Source organism: Falco rusticolus, chromosome 12 (genome assembly GCF_015220075.1).
Source record: "Falco rusticolus isolate bFalRus1 chromosome 12, bFalRus1.pri, whole genome shotgun sequence".
Taxonomy (NCBI): Eukaryota; Metazoa; Chordata; class Aves; order Falconiformes; family Falconidae; genus Falco; species Falco rusticolus.
The window spans coordinates 11,534,095-11,558,809 of NC_051198.1; the positions used below are offsets into that span (position 1 = coordinate 11,534,095).

Below are 24,715 nucleotides of genomic sequence, written 5' to 3' on the forward strand. Positions count from 1 at the left end.
ATGTGCTTCAGTAGGTGCATTCCCTGTAGAGTAGCTTATCAGCAGATTTAAGTGACTTCCAGTCAAATGGTAACTTTGACTAACCTGGTGAGTCAAATTGATCATTACTGTTTAAATTCTGCCAGTACTGTAATGGGTAAATTTTTTTTGTTTGTTTTTTATCTTGTTCTCCTACCCATCCGGCCTTCAGTATAGGCTTGAATATGGCTTATTGGAACAAGAAAGGAATATACTTGTATGTATGGACTTCAGAGTAGCTGTATCTTTAGATTGTCCATAAGCTGCAGGTCGTCCTTTAAGTAGTCGTACAGTTCAGAGACTGTAGCATTGCTTGATCTTGGTCTGTGATGGTTTCCAAAGAGGAGTTAAATACACAGTAATGATCAGATAGATTGAGTACAGTTTTGCTGTGGTATCAAACTGAGCCACTAAAAGCTGCAAGAGAAGCTTAATAGTCACAGGAAGCCAGTGATGAAAGGAGGGGGCTGGGGGGAAGAGCTGAAAAGCTGAAACCAAATGGTGGTTGTAGAGCTCTTGGTCTGACCCATCTGGGTTAGGGTTACTAAAGTCAGTAATACTGGATTCTTAGCATATAATCTGCGAATAATTACTAGGACTGTGCAAATATTTTCTAAGGGATGAAGCTGTCAGCGTGTGTATGGATCATGATGAGACATTGCTCCCAGCGTTTGTAACATCAGTGTTGCTCCTTTTCTAATCAAAGTACTAAACAGCAGAAAGAAATGTTTTCTTCCACTTTTGTCTTAGGATGTTTTTCAGACAAGAGACTTAGCTCAACAGAAAGCATTCTGTTTGGGGAAATGAACCCCTAGGCAGATCTGACTGAGCTTCAAGTCTTGATCTATAATAGATCTTGTTCACAGCTGATGGCAGGCAGCAGCAGGGTGGTTTTATGAAATCACTTTGGCATTCTCTGGAACTGTAGCTAAAAGATGCTGTAGTCAGGACAGAAACCACAGCAACCAGCCCAGCTTTTGTCCATGTATATTGTAGGGTTTGTTCGTATGTTTATTTTTCTCTGTTGGCTTTCTGTAAATGCATTTCTTAAAATTTATCTTCTACCCTGCATTGGCTATGTTTTAAATTGTCTTGTTTTAGAAGGAAATATGTTGAGAGAGTTGTAAATTTTAGATTAGGTTAAAATTATTACTTCCTTTTAAGCAGTGGAGCTTTTTTTCTGGTGAAGGGAATTGAAAAAGAATATTAGTTTTCCTGACCAGTTTAAAACATTTTCGCAAGTTTGCTATTAGATCTTTGGCTTGTTATAACTCACTATTACACAATAACAAAAATAATGTAATTTTACAAAAGAAGCCAAGTACACTTGACAGCACTGTAAAGTTAAGTTCCTCACTTTTCAATTTTAGGTGTTTATACCACATTACATGTGGTTGCTGTGAATACTCTGAATTTGTAATTCTGTCTGTTGAGGAGGGCAGGGAATGAAGCAGGAAAAAGCATTTATAATTTCTAATTTCTTCAGCATTTTCCTGCCTCCTAGATTGAAAAGTAGAAATCATAGTTGTTGCAATGAGAGTGAGTTTTTTTGCTTGACTGGGTATCTCATCTGAGCTCCTCCACTTCTCACGAAGAATTAATTGCATGTGCCTTTCTACTCTCAAGCTGAAGGATGTAATCTTGTTATTCTGGTTTCAACCTGGCTTGCTTTGCAAGTTAGTCTTTATGTTCAGACTTCATTGCAGGGTAGTATTTATGTTGGTGAATTTAATTTATTTTTATCCCCCCGCCTCCAGTCCTGGGTGGTAGCAGTAGTAGTCAGATAGCAAACTTTCTCCTTTTGAAAACCACCGTTTCTTTACAAGTAAAAGATTTTCTCCAAAATGCATTTTTAAGAGAAAATGCTTGAAACGTAGGAAAATTGACATTGTGTGTATTTTATTTTTCCTCTAGTTTTCCTTTCGTTGTTGTCTGATTATTTTTACAGTTCATTTGTAATGTTTCTTGGGGTGTTTGTCTCACTGGGATATTTTAATTTTCAGTACTTCTTGTTTCCTTAGTACAAGACTTGAATATGAAGGCAAAATACTTGTCTAGGCCCAGTGTCTTTTAAGTGCATTATATGAAACATGTTTGGTTTTTGTTTGCCCCTCTTTTAAGCTAAATTGGGAGCCTTCCAGAACATTCTAGTAATCCACCATAAAGCAAGTCTATATTGATAAGCAGGTGCCAAAGTAATGTTTTAAACAGTGATAAAATATTACAATTGCACAGTAATTCCATATGTCTGTTTCCATTAAATATAAAACTTTCTTTTTTTTTAATCTGAGTCAATAGAGGTATTAAAAAAAGGATGTTTAAATCAGCTTTACATCATCAAAGTATAGCTGGCTTATTAGTTTTTTCTGATGATTCTGGCTGAATCCCAGACAGCATGCTCAGAGCTCTCAGTACTTACGAAACATTTCAGTTGAGCTGCCTTCAAAGCATCATGGTCTCAAGGCTGGGATTGTTTGGTTGCTTGCTTCTGGTTGCTGTTTTTTGGCGGAGGTTTGTTTTTTGTTTGCTTTTTTGTTTATTTTGGGGTTTTCTATTTGTTGTTGTTTGGGTTTTGTTTGGGTTTTGTTGTTTGTTTGTTGTTGTGGGTTTTTTTCATAAAACATGTAGTTAATTTTACCTACAGCAATTTGGGTATATTTCAGAATGTTTATAGGATGTTCTGGGAAAAATATCTATGCGGTAATTAATGTATGTTCTGTAATTATTCAGGAGTTGACCTTTTGGTGGACCAGCCATTTTCCCTTGAAACACTGACATCCCTGGTGGAACTGACCCGTTTTGAGACCTTGACACCACGGTTTTCAGCCACTGTCCCTCCCTGTTGGGTAGAAGTTCAACAAGAGCAGCAACAAAGGCGGCATCCTCAGCATCTGCACCAGCAGCACCATGGGGATGCAGCTCAGCATACTCGAACTTGGAAGCTACAGACAGACAGGTAGGTAGGGTAAAGATGCAGAAAGAATCATGTGTGTATTGCTTTACTAGTTCATATAGCTGGTAGAATCACAAATGTCATGCAATTTAACTGTTTTTAAGTACTGTACAAGTTTAAGAACGTGTACTTCTGAAGATAATAATCCCTGTTTGGTAGTTTGGATTATAGGTTTTTGTGAGATTGGCAGAGTTGTTTTAGTGGACCTTGAAACACATGCAAAAGTTAATTTTTGTATTTGTGTGGTTTTGTTTGCCAGATGTTGCGCTTTCATTATATCATTAGACAAGCACATTTGCCAGAATTACAGATATTCTTGGTTCTGTTTCTATGAAAGTCTGATTCATCCTTCTTATGCATGCAAACATTCCTAGTACATTTTTTAATTGGAAAATGCAACCTGCGGGTACCAGTGTGACTAGTTGTCCTAAACAAAATAGTATTATAACATTTTAAAATGTGAAGATAGAATTTGGATTTATGTCTGTTCATGTCATGTTAAATCTTTATACAAGAGACATTTGCTTAAGCCAGTATACAGCCCTAGTTGTGTTAAAATTTAGGCAATATTTTTGTTGAAATAAACTGCACTGACACAGTATGTGTAGTACAACTTGGATTTTTAACATGTGGCATGAGAACTTGGAATTCCTCTGAGATCCTAAAGACTGTAACAGCAGTGTTGCCGTCTCCTTAAAGAGTTGCTTAAAACCGACTCAGAGTAGCTTTGCATAGATTTTTCTGAAAAATGCTTGGAGGAAACAAAATAGAGATATAACTTGTGTTGTGTATTTTATTAAGGGATACGCATAATAAGGCACTACAAGATGTTTTGGGTCAGGCTGTCACATATCTGTCCCACGGGTGTATAAGATTTGGATAGTAATGTAGAATCCGAACGGCCACACATGGGAAACAACGAAATAGCCAAAGGATGCCAGGGGAGCTAGAGGTGGGGCAAAAAAGCTTGTTGTATAAACAAGTAAAATCTAGCATGTGATAATGAAGCATTCCAGGTAGGAAAACAGGTCTGGAAGGTAATAGCTGCAGGCATTTCCAGGGCTGACACCTAACATGAGCTGAATCTTGGTTTCATTTAATGTTCATAAGCTACAGTTAAAAAAACTTGCAGTGCGTTATGGGCTTTAAAACCTTTATTGGTGGTTTTGCTTTGTGCAAGTGAAATACTCTGTATGTAACAAGTGGAAAGGAGGAGGTTCCTTGCAAGATAACTTCCAGTTAAAACTACTGATTATCCCGTGTGTTCAGCACCAGCTGAAAAATAAAAAACTACCAATACAAAGATATATGGAAGCAAACGGTGAAGACAATAGCTGTTAATTGGAAGGTGGTAGGTGGAACATTAGTTTATGAATATTGTTTCATTAGAGGAAAAGAATTATGCCCGCTGCAGAGTAAAACAGGAATGAAAAGAGGTAAAGTTAAAAGTTCTGGTTTAGTCCTGGAAATCTTTGACAGCTGCTAAATGACTCATGAAGATGATTACATTACAGTCCCTTTTGTCCATTAAGGTAGAATATACACTCTTAAGATTGAGAGCAATGTTAGCACTTAATTAGAAGTCATCTAGGAAGAAACTTTTTGAATTCTGTATTATGTTGTTGGTCCTTAATATAAGGTTCCTTTTATCTTCTCTTTGAGTGTTTAGTACTGATTCCTATCAAGATGTGGGATTACAGGGTTAGATGGATGAGTAATGCAGTTTGATACGGTAATTCTTTTGTTTCTCAGATAAATAGAAGGAGATAATCCTGTTAATGTATTTTAGGGAATGGCATTGTATTATGGTCTTTCATTCCTACTTTATTTTAAGAAGGCTGTGTAACAAAGGAAACACCAGAAGTCTGGTTTACCTGTTGAATTAACCTATGTATCAGTATTTCCCCTTCAGTGGTAATTTAACTGAAATGTTAAGTTGGGTTAAACCTTTTTTTTAAAAAAAAACAAGTATAGGTATTCCTAATGTGTTCTGATAAAACAGTGACACCTGAGTTTCCTGGCTGTTTCTCAAATTTATATTTGAGGAATATTTTATGTATTCATCTTACGCAGATGTACTTGAAAATATGTGAAGAAGGAAGAGCTAAGTACTGATGTGCTTTCCAGTGTTTGAACTCTGAAAGTGGGTCTGCAGGTCAAAGTTCAGTTGTAGTGGAAGATCAAATGTTAGTGAGATGTTCTAGAAAAGGAATTAAGAAGTGTGTTTGAAAATATTTTGTAGTTGTGAGAATGATGATGCATTTATATTTAGAACACAGTCTTGATTGTGTATTCTTTAAAAAGATGCCATAGATTTAGAAAGGTTTTGGAGGCAAGAAAAGTTGCTAAAAGAACTTGCATATATGTGAAATGTGATACTCAGGATGGATACACTAAAATACTGAGAAAATAATAAGGAAGTAAAAAATGTGTTCACTTCTTTGAAAATTCACACACAAATATAGTAGATGAACTTACAGAGCTATGAGAAATTGAAAAACTGTTTAAAGGAGAGATTTTCCACTCCTCACAGAATTAGATTGTGAAGTTCATTGCCACAGGTATAAGAAGATTTCTTCACTGTTGGATTAATGTGAGACCTTCATGGAGGATCATTATTCCATACATGCCTATTGAGAGATACTTAAAACTTTCTTTGGCACACCTGCTCCTCAGTTCTGCCAAAAATAGATTTTTGAAGTAGACGAGTAACAGTTGTGATTTACCATCAGTACGCGTTGTATGCAACATACAAGCTACAAAAGACTACTGCAGACAAGCTGGTTTATTTTTCAGTTCTGTTTTTTTACCAGATCCGTAAGTTAAACTGGATGAGCAGAATATTACTTAGCCTTTCAGAAGGCTTGCTCCTTTGAATTCCTCATTCAATTCACGCTTTGCATGACACCTATAGGAATACTCAGACATAAAAAACCACCCACAAACCTCTCCCTGTTTTGCACTGGGCTACAAATTCTCCAAGCCAGAGGAAAGGTGTGAGTGAGTCTAAGTGTTTAATGTTGTATTTGCTAACAATTTTTCCCCTGGAGTTATAGGATAATTTTTCATTATTTTATTTTCCTGAGTTATTTGTACAGTTATCTGAAAATTCTTCACTCTTCTTAAATCATACCCACAAGTTCTCTCTGTCCATCTTTTCCTTCTGTTGATCTTTCCTCCCAAAATCACTGCTTTTCTATGTTGCTTGTTTTGGAAAGATGGCGTGCTGTTTCATTATATGTACCTGGAATCAGTTATAAGTGTGTTATACTTGCCTAAGGGAGATAATGGCCTTCAGGGATATTACTGTAAAAAATGCAAAGACTTGACATTTGTACCAATGCTTAATCTATTTTAAAATGGTTTTCTGCAGAATACTCAATGTGTAGCATATTTTTTGATTTATAATACCTTTTTGTAATTTAGATGTTAGAAAACATTTAACCAGTATTTATAGCAGCATACTCAGTTTCTTAGTGTTCTCAGTTATACAATTAAATAATCACAGGCTATCAAAGTTACTGTGTTTTAAAAAATTATTCACTGATAAGTTGAGAAGATCAGGAAGTGCAGTTATTCTAAAAGTGTATATAAATGTGACAGTTGGCACATGATTCATTTTATATGAATCAATCTTCGGTTGGAACTGTCTTCTGCAAACCTTAGTGATCAAACTGTGGAGCTGCTCATTGAGGGGCACCTATTATCTCAAGTTTACACTTTCAGTGTAAACCAAAGTGGGCTTCGAAAGGGAAGTATTACTCCTTAAAAGAAAGCTGCACCCATTTTGCACAGTGCAGGCTTCTGAGTGTGCACCTGGTAAGAAGCACTTCTCATCCTGTATAAGTTATGAAATGTATTTAATAAAATAAAATAAATTTAAAAAATGATAAAATAATTTGAAAATAGTTTTTTGGGTCTCCTGGACGTGGCTGTTGTACCACTGCAAAGCGACACTGACACTGCTTAGTGGAGAAGGCCGACTTAGAGATTCCAATGCAAGTTGGTTACTATCGTGCTTTCAGACACTTCATTTATTGGGAGGTCCTTTTTTAGTTACTCACATCCTCCTCCCCCCCCCTCCTTTTTTGCTAGAAATAATTAACTGGTATTTATAGTAATATGGAAACAGTACTGCAATGAGGGTAATAGGGAATTTTTCACAGCAACTTTTATCTGAGCATTGATTTGCCCTCTCTTATCAATTGGCTTTTAATGTGTTCATCACAAAATGTGGTTAACTGCAGCTTGAAAGACTTTTACTTCAGAAATGCATGTGGATGTCAACTTACACAAAATACTTTTTTCTTGTTAAGTGTATGTAGATGGAGAGTGCTCTGGGTAATGCTGCCTGCTTGATCTGAAATTTCTCTTAACACAGAGTCATTTGTTGTCTTTTTTTCCTGACAGCAACAGCTGGGATGAGCATGTCTTTGAACTGGTTCTACCAAAAGCCTGTATGGTTGGACATGTGGACTTCAAATTTGTTTTGAATTCAAACATCACCAACATTCCCCAGATTCAAGTGACTTTACTGAAAAATAAAGCTCCAGGCTTAGGGAAAGTCAATGGTAAGAAGGAACTTAAGATATCTTTCAGAATATTGTTTGTTTTCTCAAACTCATTACTGTGATGCATATTGGAAGAATTTCTTGAAATTGCGTAATTATTTCTGGTTTACTTATTTCCATTTGTTTCTGTGTGGTGGTCCATTTTCACTTACCATGTTTGAATGTGAACTGGGGAAACAAACTGGGTAAACAGTTAAAATACTGAATTTTACATAAATAAAAAGTGCATAGCTCAGAAGGTTTGAACTGAGTTATTATTCTGTACTGCTTGAATCCTACAGTCATTTTAAAAAGAAAGTCAATTGTAAATCATCCTAGAGACTGATGAAACGAGCAGTGCTCTTTTTAAGGTCTTGATATATTAAAAAAAATTATAATAAATTATTCCAAGTCATTGAGGGAAATTATTTGCCAGTGCCTACTGGATGTATAAAAGAAATAGCAAGTCTTTTTTTTTTTTTTTTTTTGATGGCGCTAGGCAAAACCTGGCTTCCTTGGGAATTCTCTCATCATCTGGCTCATTAACTAAGCTATGTGAAAGCTGCAGTATGATTTCACCTTTTGTTCCTTGCAGCTTTGACAGGGTAGACCAAAGTTATGAATGCTCTTGCCTTGGAAAGACTCCTAGCTGGAGACTCTGCATCTTACTAGCTCTCAGGGGACCTGTGTGGGGGTAGCATAAATTGAAAAGTCACTTCTTTGATGTGGAAGAGTTTGTGCCTCCAATGGGATTTTCCTGTGGTGAGAGTGTTCATTGCATGTCCTGCTGCCCTGTCTGCTAGGGATGAAAGGTATTACACGCAGCACTTCCTTTTACTGAGGCATGAATTGGTTAGCTTTATCTGGCCACCTCTTTTTGAAAAGCTTCTAGGAGCTCGGTATTTCAGAGAAACCTTGCTGTCAGATATTATTAAATTGGCTGCTGGATATAAAATGTGTTAGGGAGAACAGCAAGCGTGATTATAAAAGCTCTCTTTTTTCTTTCTTTCTTTTTGAATTCTTTTAAATGCTAAGTAAGAGCACCCCAGTTAAACAAGAGTAGCAGAGCTGTAAATTTTAAAAAGGAATACAGACATACCAAAGATCATTGACATGCTTTCAGACAACTTCTCACTCTGTAGCATTCCCGGTGTTTAATGAGGAAAAAAACATACCGGAGATGCTCCCTCGAAGAAATCTTATAAACCTGTAAATCTTATAAAATATTCTAGCATAGTAATATTATTGGAGAAAAGTTGTTCTTTTAGGATACAAGATGGTTTAAAAGTTCTAACAGAAGTGCTAGCTGTGACTGCAGGATAGCAGTTAAGAGCTGTTCTTGCAGGTTCTTCCTGCGTTTAGTGCTTGAAGTAAAATCTTAATTTTAACATGTAGCAGTATTTTGTTCTATCAAAGCAAAAAATAGGACAGATAGTTCGTTTTGTTCTTCTGAACAGAACATGTTTCATTTTCAGCTTGTCAGAATTTTAGACTTGAGTTCATTTACAGATCTGGATGTCAAAATTAATCTGAAAGTCTTCACCTGTGTAACAGAAAAAGCTAAGCTTTTCCTTAATGTTCCAGTTTTAAATATTTTTGAGCAAACAGTTCCATGAGTTGGTAATTCTTTAAAGACTTTTGATTTGGCTGTGAAATAGATGGCCAGAGCTTTCTGTGGATGCTTTACAGTACAGCTTACCAATCATAAGGCATGACAGAGCTCTTCCAGAAAATGGCATTTCACTTCCTCACATGCAATGCAGTGGAATTTGCTCTTTTTTTTTTTTTTTTTTCCTGTTAAGGACAGGGTGGAGAAGGCATGGAGTGGAGGGCCAGGTTATACACCGGCAGCCTAGAAAGAGCTAGGGTATATGAGTGTGCCTGCAAAGCAACCTTAGCCAGGTCGGTCTGTCTGGTTTTTATTCAGTAGCGTTGGGGAGCCTCAACTAACCGGCACCTTTTCAAGTGTTACTGCAGTTGTTTCCTAGCCTTTTTCAATTTCTTGGGTTTTGGAAAAAAGGACCTTAATGATATTTGCTGTATTTCTATGAACTATTGAATGAAGTAATAGGGTACTAATGATTTCATTATAAGGGAAGACAAACCTAGATAATTTATATCTGTGCTGGATATTAACCAAAATGTTCTGATCTCAGGGAGTAGTAATATTTAGCATTGTTTGGTGGCTCTTGAAAATGTGTAAAAACTTCAGACCGAAATTCTGTTAACTACCCTCCCCCCCACCCCATTCACTCCTTCTGTTGTAGTAGGAGGGAACTGAAATTTTAAGATCATGAGACCTAAGGAAGATGTGTAGGGGAGAATTTACTCAGTCATTTTTTTTTTTGTATGACAGGAACCCTGAAACCAGTTAAACATGTAGTGTGTAATAACGGCCAGAGGCATAATTCTTCTGGTTTGGAACTAACGTTTTTGATCTGGCAGTTAAATCACTGTATATGCTTGTTCATTTGCTTGCATGTCCTCTTCATCTATGATTCATGAAAACCATTTAATTGAAAAAAGGGCTGTACTTAAGTATTACTAAAATAGATTCTGACGTTCAGCAGGAGCAATCCAGTTATTTTCAGTTTAAATTCTCAAACTTTCAATACTGGAATCTAATTACTTAGGAGTAATCCACCGTTGATTATTGGGAGAAAATAATTTGGGCAGTGTTAAAGCCAAGCAGGCTTTACAGGTCATGCAAAGAAATATTTCCTTTTTAACTATTTGCTGCAACTTCGATTGCAATCCTCATATGAAAAACATGCCTTTGTATATTAGTGGTTCTTATATTAGAAATGGTGGAAGTAGTATTATAAATTAGAATTCATAGCTGATAAATTTCCTATGAAAACTACTGCTTCTGTTTTCAGTGAGCCTTAAGCAATGTTTATGAAATCTCACTAATATTTTTATTTCCAGAAGCAGCTGTAGATAGACAGATTACATTTCCTTTATCTCCAGCTCATAATATTGAAGTGGAGAGAAATGGAAAACCAGGACTGGTTGAATTCAATGAAGAAATGCAGTATATGGATGTAGAGGAACCACAATGTAAGTTTTATTTGTCTTGTTATACTTTGTTTAAAATATAAGCTTGCTTTTCGCATTTTTTTTTAATGATACACTGGAATTTCTTTGCAAAATTTTCTCAGCCATTTAAAAGAGACTAATTTCTCAGCCCTCTTGAATGTTGCCTCTCTCACTGGTCTATTTACTGTATGGGTTGAAAGTTAAATGCAAGCACACCAGGAAACCCCCCAGCATACTAGAAAGTTCTGGTGCTTAAAAGCAGAATGGTATTTATTTGAATTCAGAAATAGTGTGATGTGACATCTTTCTAACTTAAACTCTTACCCTGTTCCAGCAGTATTTCACTTGGTTTCCTTAGCTAATTTTAATAGAATTTTTCTTTGCATACCTGGCTTTTGTAGAGACTGGTGCTGTAAACCACAAAAAAAATAATAAACAGCTATTAAAGAATTCATAACTAGCCATGTTGACTTTTAGCCACATCAGATTTGCTATGCCTGTTTTTATAAACTTTTTGTTAACCAGTACTCTTCCACAGAATCTGTTAGAGAGACTGTGGAAGGCAGTCTGATTGGATCAGTGAGGGGAGCTACAGACTAAGAATGGATAGTTGGAGTGAATCAGTTCCAGAACTATGATTCTTTTTCTTGGTCCTTTCAACAGTTTTCCTTTACACCTCCTTTTCTTTCGTGTGATGGAGCTTATCTAGAGCATGACTTTTAAGGTCACTTCCAACCCAAACTGTTCTATGATTCCAAGAAAGGTGTTGCAAAGGATGAGGGGAGGGATCAGAGGGATCAAAGCGGGTGATAAAAGAAAAAGTGCCGGAAGGAGATGTTTCATGCTGAGGAGGAGGCAGCAAGGAATGAATTTCAATATACACAGGAGAAACAGTTTTGTTCTGCTTTGGAAAAGACGCAGTGAGAGTTGTGGATCAATATATATTGGTTCATCATTTTATCAGTTGTGTATTTTGTAGCTCTGATGAGATAGTCAATGTACGTATTACCCATATAATATAACTGAAAATGCTGTAATTTACCGTTACTGATTTCACTGGAAAATGGCTAAAAATGAATCTCAAGTAACTGTTAGTTTTTCAATGTAGAGTTAGATGTATTTAGTGATTAGAGTTTGACACGGTATATTTTTAACCCATGCAAATGATCAGATTTTGTGACTTAATTGTAATTCAGGTCCATATTACTCATGGTTTTTAAGGTCTGAGATTGTGTCCGTTTCTGGAGGAACACAAGGAAGATATACTCTGTGGTCCAGTATGGCTGGCTACTGGACTTGATCTGTCAGGACATGCAGGAATGTTGACACTAACAAGTCCAAAGCTTGTTAAAGGTAAACCAGTTTACTATGCTATTCACATGAGGTATGTGTGACTAAAGTCAGACTTCGAATTGTATTTATTTTTGCATTGACAAATTTTGCTGTGTAACATAATTGGTGAGTTACCTTTTCAAACTGATGCTCAAGTACTGTAGTTGATGTAGTTGAGCTCTGCTTGTGCACTGTATCTGTGAAGTTGGAATGTGTTTACAACTTGCCCACATAAACTATGCAAATTCCTCCTCCCCCCTCCCCTTTTTCTTTTTCCACTTTTAGGCATGGCTGGTGGCAAGTATCGTTCATTTTTGATTCATGTTAAATCAGTGAATGACAGAGGAACAGAAGAAATCTGCAATGGCGGCATTAGACCAGTAGTTAGAATACCACCTTTAAAACCTCAGACTAACAAGGGCCATTCGCTTGCTTCATTGTTGGCAAAAGTTGCAGCAGGCAAGGTAATGAATAGCCGAGAAAGACATCTGTGTTAGGAGTTGTAGAATTGGTATGATTTATGTAACATGAAAATGAAACAGCTGTTGGGAGGATTAAGATCCATTAAAAATGACTTTTTAAAGGGTTGAATCAGAGTTCAACATCTCTTAAGTTGTTTTTTCTGTGCAAATTTAGTTGAAAAGGTCTGTTCTGCCACTTCCCAATTCTGAGCACTTGTTTTAGAAACTTGTTTCCATGCATGTTTTCAGTAGCTGATAGACACACCTCATCCTCTTACAAAGATTGCTCGGTGTGGGTGCATTTTACTCTTTATCATTGTAGTTGATACATTGTAGATGGTGCATTGTACATCTTGTGAACATTATTAGAATGGTTAGAAGATAATAAATTACAGAACATGGTTAAATTTGATGTTCTCTATTAAAACAATTGGTGAATAAAAGTGGTCTGTTTTAGTACAACACTCAAACTGGGTGAGAGACTTTACTGAACTCTATGCATTTCACTGAACAAGTTATACAAATGAAGCAGTCAAAACCAATGTGATTTATTAATTAATTCTTTTACCCCTGCCAAAATCAGGAAAAGCCATCTAGCAAAATTGAAGCCACTAATTCTTCAAGAAAATCAGATAATCTGAGAGGCTGTGACTTACTTCAAGAAGTCTCTGTAACAATTCGAAGATTTAAAAAAACTTCTATTTCCAAGGAAAGGTTAGTAGGTGTTTTTTAATTCTAAAAAATACCGGCTTTAGTTACAAGTCTCATAAAATACTTAATTCTCAAAATAGATCGGGTTAAACCACTGTTGCAAGTTGTCATTTCATAAATGTATTCTATATGGAAAATCCTGTAAGTTGTGATTTCAGGGGTGCTGTGCTGTGCCAGTTGTGGTAGAGTAACACCATGCATGAAATTCTGTGTTGAGCGATTTATTTGCCTGACTTGAAAAGGCAAATGTATTTAAGTTTTCTTGGCAAATTAGATAAATTATTTGGACATATATATATATTTTTCTTTTTTAAGGAAGCACCTTTCCTTTCTATTTCCAGTTGTCTTGTTTCTTACAACAGAGTGTATATTATTTGTCAAAAAGCTTAGAATCGAATTTAACTGACAAACTGTTACTCAAAAGTGTGGTTAAAGTCTCTCTGGATTGGTACTACAGACCTAAATACAAATAATACAGTATTTAATTTGTATGACCAACTGCCACCCCACAGTGGCGGCACTGGCTGTAATGGGCTTAAAGTGGTCAAGAAGGCTGCAAAGAAGTTTGTGCCAATGGTTGCCAAAGAGTGTTGTAGATGGTGAAAGTTTGTTTTGGTTTAGAAGTTAATAGGGAAAAAAAATATTCTCTGAAGGTTACTAAATATATAGTAACCTAGGAAGTTCTGTGAGCAGAAAATAGGAAGATCGGGAATGTGTGCACGGAATGTATCATATATGCTTGTGTACTAGTTTTACTTTCATCTAGGCATCTTTTTTTCGCCGCTCCTAAGATAGGAAACAAAGCTGAAGGGGACACTTTAATGGAAGAATGGCCATATTGGATAATTCTGTGTTTTATTTCCTTCCCCTCCTCACTAGAGTTCAACGGTGTGCCATGTTACAGTTTTCAGAGTTCCATGAGAAGCTGCTTGCCACTCTTTGCAAGAAGACAGATGATGGTCTGACTACAGAACACTCTCAGAGTCTTGTACTGGATGCTCTTTGTTGGCTGGCTGGAGTGTATTCAAATGGACCCGGCAGGTAAGAGAGAAATTGTGTTTCAGTTAGCATGGCTATTTCTCAGTATTAACTCTGTTAAAAAACCAGAGTTTTATGTGATTCTCTAATAAAGTGTGCAACTTGTTTTTACAGCTCAAAGGAAGGAAATGACAGCTTACTTTCTAAAACACGTAAATGTGTCTCTGATATAATACGTGTTTGCTTCTTTGAAGCTGGGCGGAGCATAGCTCACAAGTGTGCACGATTTCTTGCACTATGCATCAGGTCAGTGCTATTTATTTATATGTATTTTAATCTATATTTGGGGGGTTTGCATGCAGTCAGAATTATATACATGTGTATATTATTGTTTAACATTGAAGTTATAAATCAACAAGATCAGGAAGATCTGTTGAGGAAAAGTGTAGTAGGGTATGAGTGCAAAGAACATCAGTCTTTCAACTACATCTTCTGGAGGAGATTTCATGTTTTGTTCTTACTTCATTAAATGTTAAAGTGTCTATGTGTTTCTTCGCAGCAATGGCAGGTGTGACCCAAGTCAACAGGGGTTTGGATCAGTTCTTCTAAAAGCTTTACTTGACAACATGCCTCTTTTGCCTGCTGCTGCAACAGGTGGTATGTATACAATGTTTGTTGTCAGGAAAATATGCAGTACGTTTTATGTTTGGCATGTTTTGCTGGGCTATCTTGTGGAATAAGAATTAGGTAATTGTTCAGCTAGTACAAACTGCGTCTTGGTGTGGTCTGATCGGGTGGTATCCAAGTATGAAGTATGCATTTGGAGTTGAACAATTTTTTACAAATTAAAAGATGGAATTGTAAGCAATTTAGCTTGCTTAAAACAGAGTACTAAGGCACTGACATTTTTGGAAGAGCTTAGGTAAGTTTTGCAAGAATTTTCAAAGGTATTCAGCAACCACAGATTCTGTTGATGTAAAGGAGAGTCAGGATTGTCTGTTATTTCTGAAAATTGGAAGACTTATTCCAGGGAGCCTGGATATCCAAATGATTTCCAACTAGTAATCCACTTCTGTTACTTCTGCACCAAAAGGAGATTTTTAAGTAAAATAAATTCTTTCCTCATCTGCATGGCAGAGTAGTGGTATCTTGGCACCTTTTTGAAGCCATTGAATGCCAGATAGCATGGGAAGATGACTTCAGCGCTTGTATTTGGGGTGGCAAGACCTGCTTTGCATTTTTCACAGTATGACATTGTTGGATTGCATCTAGATTGGCATCACCAAGGGGTCTTGCAGGAAAATCAGTTTGCAGTTCAAAACGTTTGTTGTGCTACCCCCCGTTTAGAATCATGGAACATGCTGCTGTTGAGGGTGTGGAATGCACAAGGGGAGGAAGAGGAGGAAGCTGAGGTTTGTGTTTCTGTACAGAACCACTGCACTGTGCTCCCAGAACTGATCTGTAAGGAAACAGTGCCTCCAACAAATACAGAATAAGGAGACAGCAGCCAAAAACAGAGCATAAGAGGAGAAGGAAGAGTTGAATCTAGAGTAAGGCTTGGCTCTGAAGATGGTGGAACCCCTAGCCTAGCACCTTAGTGTGTCAAGAGCATTTTGATTGTTGTGCTTAGTAGAAGCAGTGGGCAGAAGCAATGAAAGAAATGTGTGCAAAGCTGTCTCTTGGGAACCTTTTTTTTAATTCATTTATGAATTAGTTGATAAGAGAGTTTGAATTACTTGTGGAAACTAATGATTACAGAATGTTTCTAAAGTGAAGTCTCTCAAAAATAGGGGAGGGAGAGAACACTTCATAGTCTGTATCCAGTAACTATTAGATACTTCATTTACCATTTCCATTGATTATGCTTCAAAGTATGCTTTCTGAGTGGCAAATTCACATCATGTTTCACTTGAAACGAATTTATTTTTTTTTAATGCAGGATCCGTGTATTGGTATTTTGTATTGCTGAATTATGTAAAGGATGAAGATTTGGCAGGATGTAGTACTGCTTGTGCATCCTTGCTAACTGCTGTGTCCCGGCAGTTGCAGGACCGCCTAACACCTATGGAAGCATTGCTTCAAACAAGGTACTAAGAAATGTGGTTGTTGTAAACTTAATGAAAACAAACATATGAACTGTCTGATGCCATCCTCTGGTGTTCTGAAAAAGTTTGCATTTTTCTGTATTTGAGCAAGTATTAACTTGATACAGCTCTGCAAAATAGTTTTGACTTGTGCAAAGTTACAGATTAATTTGATTGCTGTCTTGCAATTTACAGTGCACTTTAAATCTGCAAATGTGTATGTAATGTTTGAAGTCTGTGCAATGCTTAAGTTAGTATTTATGGGGTTTAGTTTAAGGATTTACAAAATGTGTCTTATTTTTGAGTATGGGAGGGAATCAAATACACTGAATAGTTTCAATTCTGCATAATGCTACACAAAATTTTAGTCTCTGTAAGCTGACCATACTTTTAATGTATTGCTACTAAAGGTCAGATTCTAAGTGTGGAGACCTGGATTAATATACTGGGAATGCAGGTTCTTAGTATAATTTAATACAGGTTCTTTGTATAAATTATGTATCAACGTAATTTAAGACTGGTGTTGCATCATTTATATATTGAACTGATTGGCCGTTTAGCTTTGGATTTCTAAAGGAAGTCTCTGGTGGCACAGTTTTGTAGCAGTTTCCAAAGCTGTATTACAGTGATGGGAACACGCTGCTGTTAAGAGAGCTCTTTCAATTGTGATTTGTGGTCAAGAGTTTTCCTCCAAATCAAGCAAGATCAAGGTAGAAGAGGTTTGATAGAGGTTAGTTCAGAATCTTCAGATCAAATTTAAAATTTAGTAACCTAAGTTTGGAGGGGGGGGCATGTTTGTTTAATTTTAGTGGTTTTATTTTTTAAGGACTATAATCCCAAAATACTTGACAGACATTTGTTCTCAGGTGTTGTACTTGGATCCTTATCATGTTCTGTACTACATTCCTCTTCTCAGTTGTTACTTTATTTCACCATCTGTAGTCCTTGCAATGGATTAGAATATTTAGCCCAGCAATAGAAATGGTGACTGAATAATGGAGAATTTTGAAAAATACACAAAATTACCTGGAAAAATAAAATACTACTTTGTTTTCATGTTGAAATTTCTTTAGAAACCCAATGGAGGAGAAAAATGTGAAAATTCCACTTGACATGAGAATGACACCTCTCTGTAGGAACTGACTTGTTCCTTCATACAGATTGTTTCCAAGTACCTCCTTTAAACAGCATATCTGAAATAGAAGGTTTTTTCCTTTCCAAAAGAAAAAGTGCCCACTTTTGAGTTTGGCACATACGACATTTCAGGTCACTTAGTGGTGAACACAGCTGTGTGCATGTAAAGGGAAGCTTTCTGAAGTGAGCCCCTGTTCTCGGCATTCTTCAGGCTTAGGTTTTCTGAATGTTTCTAGATGGCATTGTACTGATTTTCTTCTTGGAGCTAAATCTGCTTTCTCTTTTAACTCTGTATCCCCATAGTTAGGATAAGAATAGTAGCAGACACATCTGTCTAATCCCATATTTGCTTACTATAGCTCTCTCTCTAGCAAGGACTATTTCTTGGCTTAGTTTACTAATTTAGGCAGAATTTACTGGCCTTTTCTTTATATGTCTACAGATCAAAAGAACACTGTCATTTCTTGGTTTGGTGTTTCTTATGTAGAAGATAAGTATATTTTTTTTAAAGACAAATTATAGGTAGCCATTGCTTTACTCTTTCTCCTTTCCCTTTTCCTGAGTTGTATTTTATCGTATTTGTATGTATTTGTGTTGCAGAGTTTCTAGTATTGTTTTTATTCTTCTTTGTCATTGTTCCCAGGTACAATAGCCTAACATCTGGTAATCAAATAAAAGCAGATGTCTACTTAAAGGATCTGCACTTTCATGTTGTCGTAAGGCAGAGTACTACTCAGTATACTATCGTGGCACAATAAAGCAAGTAAAACTTACAAAGATAAGGCCAGATGGGTGTATTACATGACTTGCAGTTCAGAGAACAACAGAACAGGAATTTCAGACAGAATTTTAGGCTGTCCTACAACAAAGCCACGTTGCTTTGTCTCCAGCAAATGCGACTGATTCCTCCAGCCTGTTCTTGGAAGCACCTGATTAAAAGTAGAGGAGGCATTTAATTATTCTAAATATTGTAAGCTATTACATGGCTTAATTCTTCTTGTCATTAACACTTGACCTGACTTCTTCTACCCACATCTGATCTGAAATCTCTCCTGCTACAACTAAAGTCTTTGAATGTTTGTGTCCCATCCACCTTGGCGATAAAGAACAGTTTACTTCATTCTTAACAAGTTTTGGATGTCTAGAGGATATTTGTAGCTTGATTGTATTCCCCAGATCTGTAGTCATTCTTAAAGCATTTCCTTAAGCTGTTTTCTTCGGTCCTCATCTTCCTTGAATTGTGGTAACAAAATTGTAAGCGTTATTCCAGTTGAGATCTCTGAGTGAAGTAGAAGAGGTATATTACAGAGTTTATATTCCTTGCTGCATAGATGAATAGGGTGATGGGGGTTTTATGTGACATTGTTGATTCATTCTTTGCTTCTTGTGATGTAACTTCTATATCCTTTTCTGAAGTGTTGCTAAAGTAGCTTAGAACTGTGAACCTGATCATTCCTGCTGAAGGATCGGTAAAAGGCACTATGCTTATTGAAATAAATCCGTATTGGACAATATATTTAACTCTCTGCAGTACATTCAAATTCTGATCCTGTTCTACAAAGCTGTTGTAACCCCTTTTTAGGTTTTACTACCTGCTTTCTTAATGAGTCAAACTCTTCACTTAAATCGTGCAATTAATCAGGGGTAGTGTTGAGTGACCTAATTTATTGAGATTGTAAATCTGAGGTCTGAAACAGGCTGTGAAGGTACCCTACTGAATTTTGTCTGAGCATTTTTGTGTGCTTTAGTAACCACTTTACAGTAGCATGTTGTCTTGTGAAAAAAGGTCATGCAACAAACACACCTTGCTAGATGTGCAGTATGCACTGTTTCCGTGTAATACGTGCCTGTAGAGTGCAACCTAGATTCATCTAATGTGTTGTTCTTAGTATAAAGTTGTCATCTTAAATCTGCTACCTTGTAGGTACTAGTAAGTAACTGGGTTGGGGAATGTATGTTAAATGAGTTGATCTGTAATTCTCCAGTTGTCTTTGTGCTCTCTCTCTTTTTCTCTCCCTGATCAGTAACAATTATTGCCCTTTTGTGTAACTGCAGCTACAGTCAATATTGTGTGGCAAAAAGCACTGAGCCCACCCAAGCCAACATGGAAGCATTTTAACATTCAGAGAAGTCTAGAACCTTTTCTACCTTGTTGCTGGCGTTGTAGCTTTCATGGACGCATTTATCATTTTGGTGAAAGGATAAATTTGGTCAAACTTGATCAAAAAAGACACTTAAACACTCCAGCCCTCTTGGTACATTACCTTTGCGGGCTTTCCTTGCCTGCTGAAGAATGGAGAAGCTGCTCAGAGGCAGAGGGAAAAGAGGGTGGAGAACTTCCTGTCACTGCCGGTGTGTTAATGGAAATATTTCATACTTGTTCTGGCTCTTGCTAGTCAAAGCACAAGGTGTTACATGTTTCTCGCTTCTGTACATATGCATTCTTTCTACTCCTCCTAAATAATTTGGCCTGACTTTCATTTTTTTCTCCCCTTGTCAGTTTACTGACAAAAAAACTAACACTGATTTTGTTATTGCTTTGGATTTTCCTTTTTCTTGGCTTATAAAGCCCTAATTGATTTGGGACCACCTTGTTACCTGAGTGATTATATCATTTTTTTCCCTGCAGTACAGCCAGAGTAGGGGTAATGAGATTTTCATCTGTTGAGATATTTAAAAGTGTTGACTGGTATCCCGAGTAGCCTTTCCTTTTTTCTTACTTCAGCTGGAAGAACAAGCTGAGGTGGAATTTATTTTGCTGTTTTGGAAAACAGTACTGTGTTTTTATTTACTTCAGATAAATGTCTGATTTACCATGTGCAGGCGTGCGTATTGCTATGGCTAATTGTCTTAAGACTTGTAGTTCTAGTTTCCATGTCTGAGTGTGGTTGTGTGTCATGCTTCCAGGACAGTATTACATCTTCAAAACTAGTAACAGAGAGCTACTTATTTAGCATTATAAGCTGTTTGAAAAGGACATCTGATAAATTACATTAATGGAGTATAAGTAAATGATAATGTCTAAGAGATGTCAATTGAATGAAAAGAATGGTTTGGAATATAATAAATCCTGATGATGAAATACTTGGCCTTTTTCTGTAAGTAATTTTAGATAAATTCTTATTGTTTGAGTAGTGCTGTTTGTCTTATTGCATTTGCAGATATGGATTATATAGTTCGCCTTTTGATCCAGTTCTGTTTGATTTGGAAATAAGTGGCTCTTCCTGTAAAAATGTATACAACAGCAGCATTGGAGTACAGTCAGATGAAATTGATTTGTCTGATGTTCTGTCAGGTATGTATGTTTACAGTAATCTATTGTGGAAGAAATGGTAATTCTCTCTTTTTTTCTTAAATTTTTCCTTTAGTGAAGATGTGGATTTAAACTTTCCATCTGTTTTATAGATGTACATAATGAAATTCAAGAGATTCTCTTCCTTCATGAGATCTCTTACATCTCCTCTATCCCTTAGGGCAAGAAAAAGCCTGTTTCTCGAATCTGTTCTTTTCTTATCCTGTAGAAGATCTAAGAAAAGGCTAGAGATTAAACAGAAAGGCTGCGATCATTCCCTGGGTCAGAGTCATCTAGGAAGCATCTGTCACTTCTATTGAGCAGCTTTCTTGAGATATGTTATTATTAATTTAGACTAGCAACCATCTCATAGGCAAAAAACTAAGTGGATTTTTCTGAAGTTGGGAAGCTGCCATATGACAGTCTTCTACTTAAATGTAACAGATTTAATGAGGTGTTTTTTCTGTTTCAGAGGCATTAAAATACCTTAAAAGTGTATTTGTATCTATCCTTTCAGGTTAGTTCATAAGTGAATATTTAGACCGTGGAATGTCCTAAGAACGAGACAATTGTTACCTGACAGGAGATTGTTTCCATAGCAAGCATATTCATCGGTTGTAGTGACTTCTTTCCTTTCTTGCATGCTGTTGTCCATCTCCTTCCCATCCCTCCCTCCATACTGTGAATTTGTTAGCATATTGATTAATAGTCTGTTTTTTATACTAACTTGGTGTATAATCTTACTTGGTCTGTTACTTTCTTTTTCTTCCTTTCCAGTAACAGCAATGTATTTTCTGCAAGGTAATATTCTCACAGTGTAGAAAGAATAGACCATCCATATATAATTTATTTCTGAAATTAACAAGGTTACGCTATGCTTCTGCTGTCACATTTGATAGTTTGACTTACTGAGATACTCTATTCAAATCTGGCAGCATTATCCATTTAAAATACGCTTCCATTTATATTGTGGATGTGATATTGTTAAAGTGTTTGTTCCACAATATGAAGTAATAAAACATGTGGATTACATTTAGCTGTCCCGTTTGACTCTTCATGACTTCGGATGTCACTATCAAGAAAATATTAGCTGATTGTGCAGAGATTTATTTCTCTTTCAGGAAATGGGAAAATAAGTAGCTGTGCAGCTGCTGAAGGTAGTTTTACTTCCCTTACTGGACTTCTGGAAGTTGAACCTCTGCACTTTACCTGTGTTTCAACAAGTGATGGAACTAGAATAGAAAGGGACGATGCAAGTACGTTTACTGGTATATACAATTTTTCATTTTTTCTACGTAGCATAGTTCCACAATACGATATTTGTAATTGGACATTATGAGCACTGTTTGACAAACAGATTGACTGTAGTTTTATAAATATTGAAATGTGTTGTGGTTTGGGTTTTTTTTTTTTAAATAGTTACTTTCTGTGAAGTTAAACTTCTTACAGTTTAACAAACACAATGGATTCCAAATTTATTAATTTGAATACGTTTGTTTCTATGGAAGAGAATGAAATGCAAGCTTGTATCTTTACCTTGCAGCCTTATGTGGTGAAAGAATTCCTGGACATCAGGTGGCTTTTCTGTAATGAAAATGTTGCATGCTTGATGTATGTGTAGTCTATAAACCATATAATTTGTAATTCAAAATGATGTTACTTTGTAGCAAGGACTGGATAAAAAGGAGCTATTTCTGTTGGGTTTACATTTCTCTTAGCCATTAGTAAGGAATTAAATTAAAGGTGTGTTTTATCATTTCTTTTCTACATACATGTTTTTGTTTTGTTTGGTTTTTGTTTGTTTCATGCCAGTGAGTACCTTTGGGGTTACCCCAGCAGTTGGTGGCCTCTCTTCTGGAACGGTTGGGGAAGCCTCGACAGCACTGAGTTCAGCAGCCCAGGTAGCTTTGCAGTCTCTCTCTCATGCAATGGCCTCAGCCGAGCAACAGCTCCAGGTGCTGCAAGAGAAACAGCAGCAGCTTTTGAAGCTTCAGCAACAGGTTGGAGGCTATTTGGCTATTTTTTAATGCTGTCTCTAAACTTCAAAAGCTGAGAAAGTAGTTGCAGAGCTAGTCACTCCTCCCCCCCCCCCCCCCCCCTTTTTTTTTTCTTTCTTTTTTCCCCAGAGTGTATTTGAGGAAGGAACAACTCTGCACTGAGGATCACTCTTATTAAGCAAAATGCTGAGAGTGTCTCCCATGCTGCCTTGGTCTTTCAGACTTGTTTTTTCTGTATTTTGAGGGTGGGCTGGGAGTTTGTAATCAAAACTAAGTCTTAATACATAAGTATGTAAGTCTGAAAAAGCCCACTGAAATGAAAAGTGCAGTTGCCAACCTGAGGAAGTAGCAGTCATAAAGCCATTGTCAGTGTGAAGCTTGGCTGTGTTGACTCTACTTCACTGTTCAGTTGTAGTTTTTCTGTTATTTTTTGCTTACTTCAATTAAACACTCATGTTCCTCAGCAAGTGAGGTCAAATTGAACAAAGTTTTGTTTTTCAGCTTATAGTTGGACATGTAACATGCCTGTGTTGAAGGTAGCTTGGATTTATTAAATCTAGTTCTGTAACAAAAGTTGAACTTGTAGTTCAGTACTACTACTGTGTTCACAAGCCGTATTATCGACTAGATACACTGCTTTCATTTTCCCCACAGAAAGCTAAGCTGGAAGCAAAACTGCATCAGACAACAGCAGCGGCAGCAGCAGCAGCATCAGCAGTTGGTCCTGTTCACAACTCTGTGCCTTCTAATCCAGTAGCAGCCCCAGGGTTCTTCATCCATCCTTCAGATGTCATTCCACCCACACCAAAAACAACTCCTCTGTTCATGACTCCACCTTTAACTCCACCTAATGAGGCAGTCTCTGCTGTTATTAATGCGGAGCTTGCTCAGCTTTTCCCTGGTTCAGTCATTGATCCCCCAACAGTTAACCTTGCAGCACATAACAAAAATACCAGCAAGTCTAGAACGGTAATTATTTTTGTTTGTTTTTCTTACAGAAACAAGATGCCGTAGCCTTATCAGGGTGTAATTTGTACTTGAGTGCTAGTAAATATCTGTTTATTTAGATGAGATGTGAAAGCTATATTACTAAGTTTAGACCATATGAAAAGGAAGACTTATGAAAGCAAGATAGTGTTGTTACAGTACCTCAGATAGTTTAGTGGGAGCTAGCTTAACTAAGGTGTTACTAATCCTTTGAACTTAGTAGTTAATATATTTTGATGGTTCATACTTCAAACTAAATGTAGTGAAGTGTTATCAGAATTGTAGATTCTTTAAATCATAAGAGGTTTTCTTACAGTCTTTTGTAAAGAGCAGCTTATTATAAATGCATAGATTTTAATGACTTAATTTTGCTGATGTTTTCCCACTCCTCAGAACCCACTTGGATCCGGTCTTGCTCTTGCAATATCTCACGCTTCACATTTTCTTCAACCTCCACCTCATCAGTCAATTATTATAGAGCGTATGCACTCAGGTAAAACCAGAATTTCTAATAATAATTTTGACACATTTTCTAATAAGAAGTGGAATATTTTCCAGGGTCTTAAGTAAGTTGCTTAGCTGTAGTCCCACTTGGCTTTCCAAAGAAAAGATATTTTTATTCTTTCTGGAAGTTTTAAGACCCAGCATTCGGTGATGTTTATCAAGTTGAAAAGTCCTGGGGACTGCAGGAATATGTTGGGTCTCTGGACAAAGCACCTGTTCTAAAATGTATGAAAAGCATAACAAATTAAGTTGAAGCCAAAATTTTGTTTTCAAAGGGGTACAAGCTGTGGTGAGGGATTCTGAAGTTGTGCAGCTATTTTCAACCTCAAATATACACCTTTTGAACAATAAATAAACAAGGTTTTACTGTTTGAGAAGTAGCATCTCTTTGCTTGTTAGCACGCACTGGTATTTTAGGCAATCCTGTGTTTTTCCCCTAGGAGCAAGAAGATTCGTGACGTTAGATTTTGGAAGACCTATATTACTGACGGATGTATTGATTCCCACTTGTGGAGATTTGGCTTCTTTGTCAATTGACATCTGGACTTTAGGAGAAGAAGTGGATGGAAGGCGACTGGTTGTGGCTACTGACATTAGCACACATTCACTTATTTTACATGACTTGTTGCCACCCCCAGTTTGCAGGTTTATGAAGGTAAAAGGAGATAAACTGCA

At 36.7% G+C, this 24,715-nt stretch overlaps 1 protein-coding gene across 1 annotated transcript in view; it reads left to right on the forward strand.

The window, feature by feature from the left end:
* The window catches only part of BIRC6 (baculoviral IAP repeat containing 6), a 183,010-nt gene that overhangs the window by 38,037 nt on the left and 120,258 nt on the right, over positions 1–24,715 (forward strand). Inside the window, 16 exon segments of the mRNA XM_037405959.1 lie at positions 2,749–2,974; positions 7,382–7,542; positions 10,450–10,581; positions 11,782–11,913; positions 12,178–12,356; positions 12,937–13,067; positions 13,944–14,105; positions 14,217–14,348; positions 14,602–14,699; positions 15,982–16,129; positions 20,422–20,555; positions 21,674–21,820; positions 22,365–22,552; positions 23,204–23,518; positions 23,930–24,029; positions 24,481–24,695. Coding sequence (XP_037261856.1) covers positions 2,749–2,974; positions 7,382–7,542; positions 10,450–10,581; positions 11,782–11,913; positions 12,178–12,356; positions 12,937–13,067; positions 13,944–14,105; positions 14,217–14,348; positions 14,602–14,699; positions 15,982–16,129; positions 20,422–20,555; positions 21,674–21,820; positions 22,365–22,552; positions 23,204–23,518; positions 23,930–24,029; positions 24,481–24,695 — 2,600 coding nt within the window.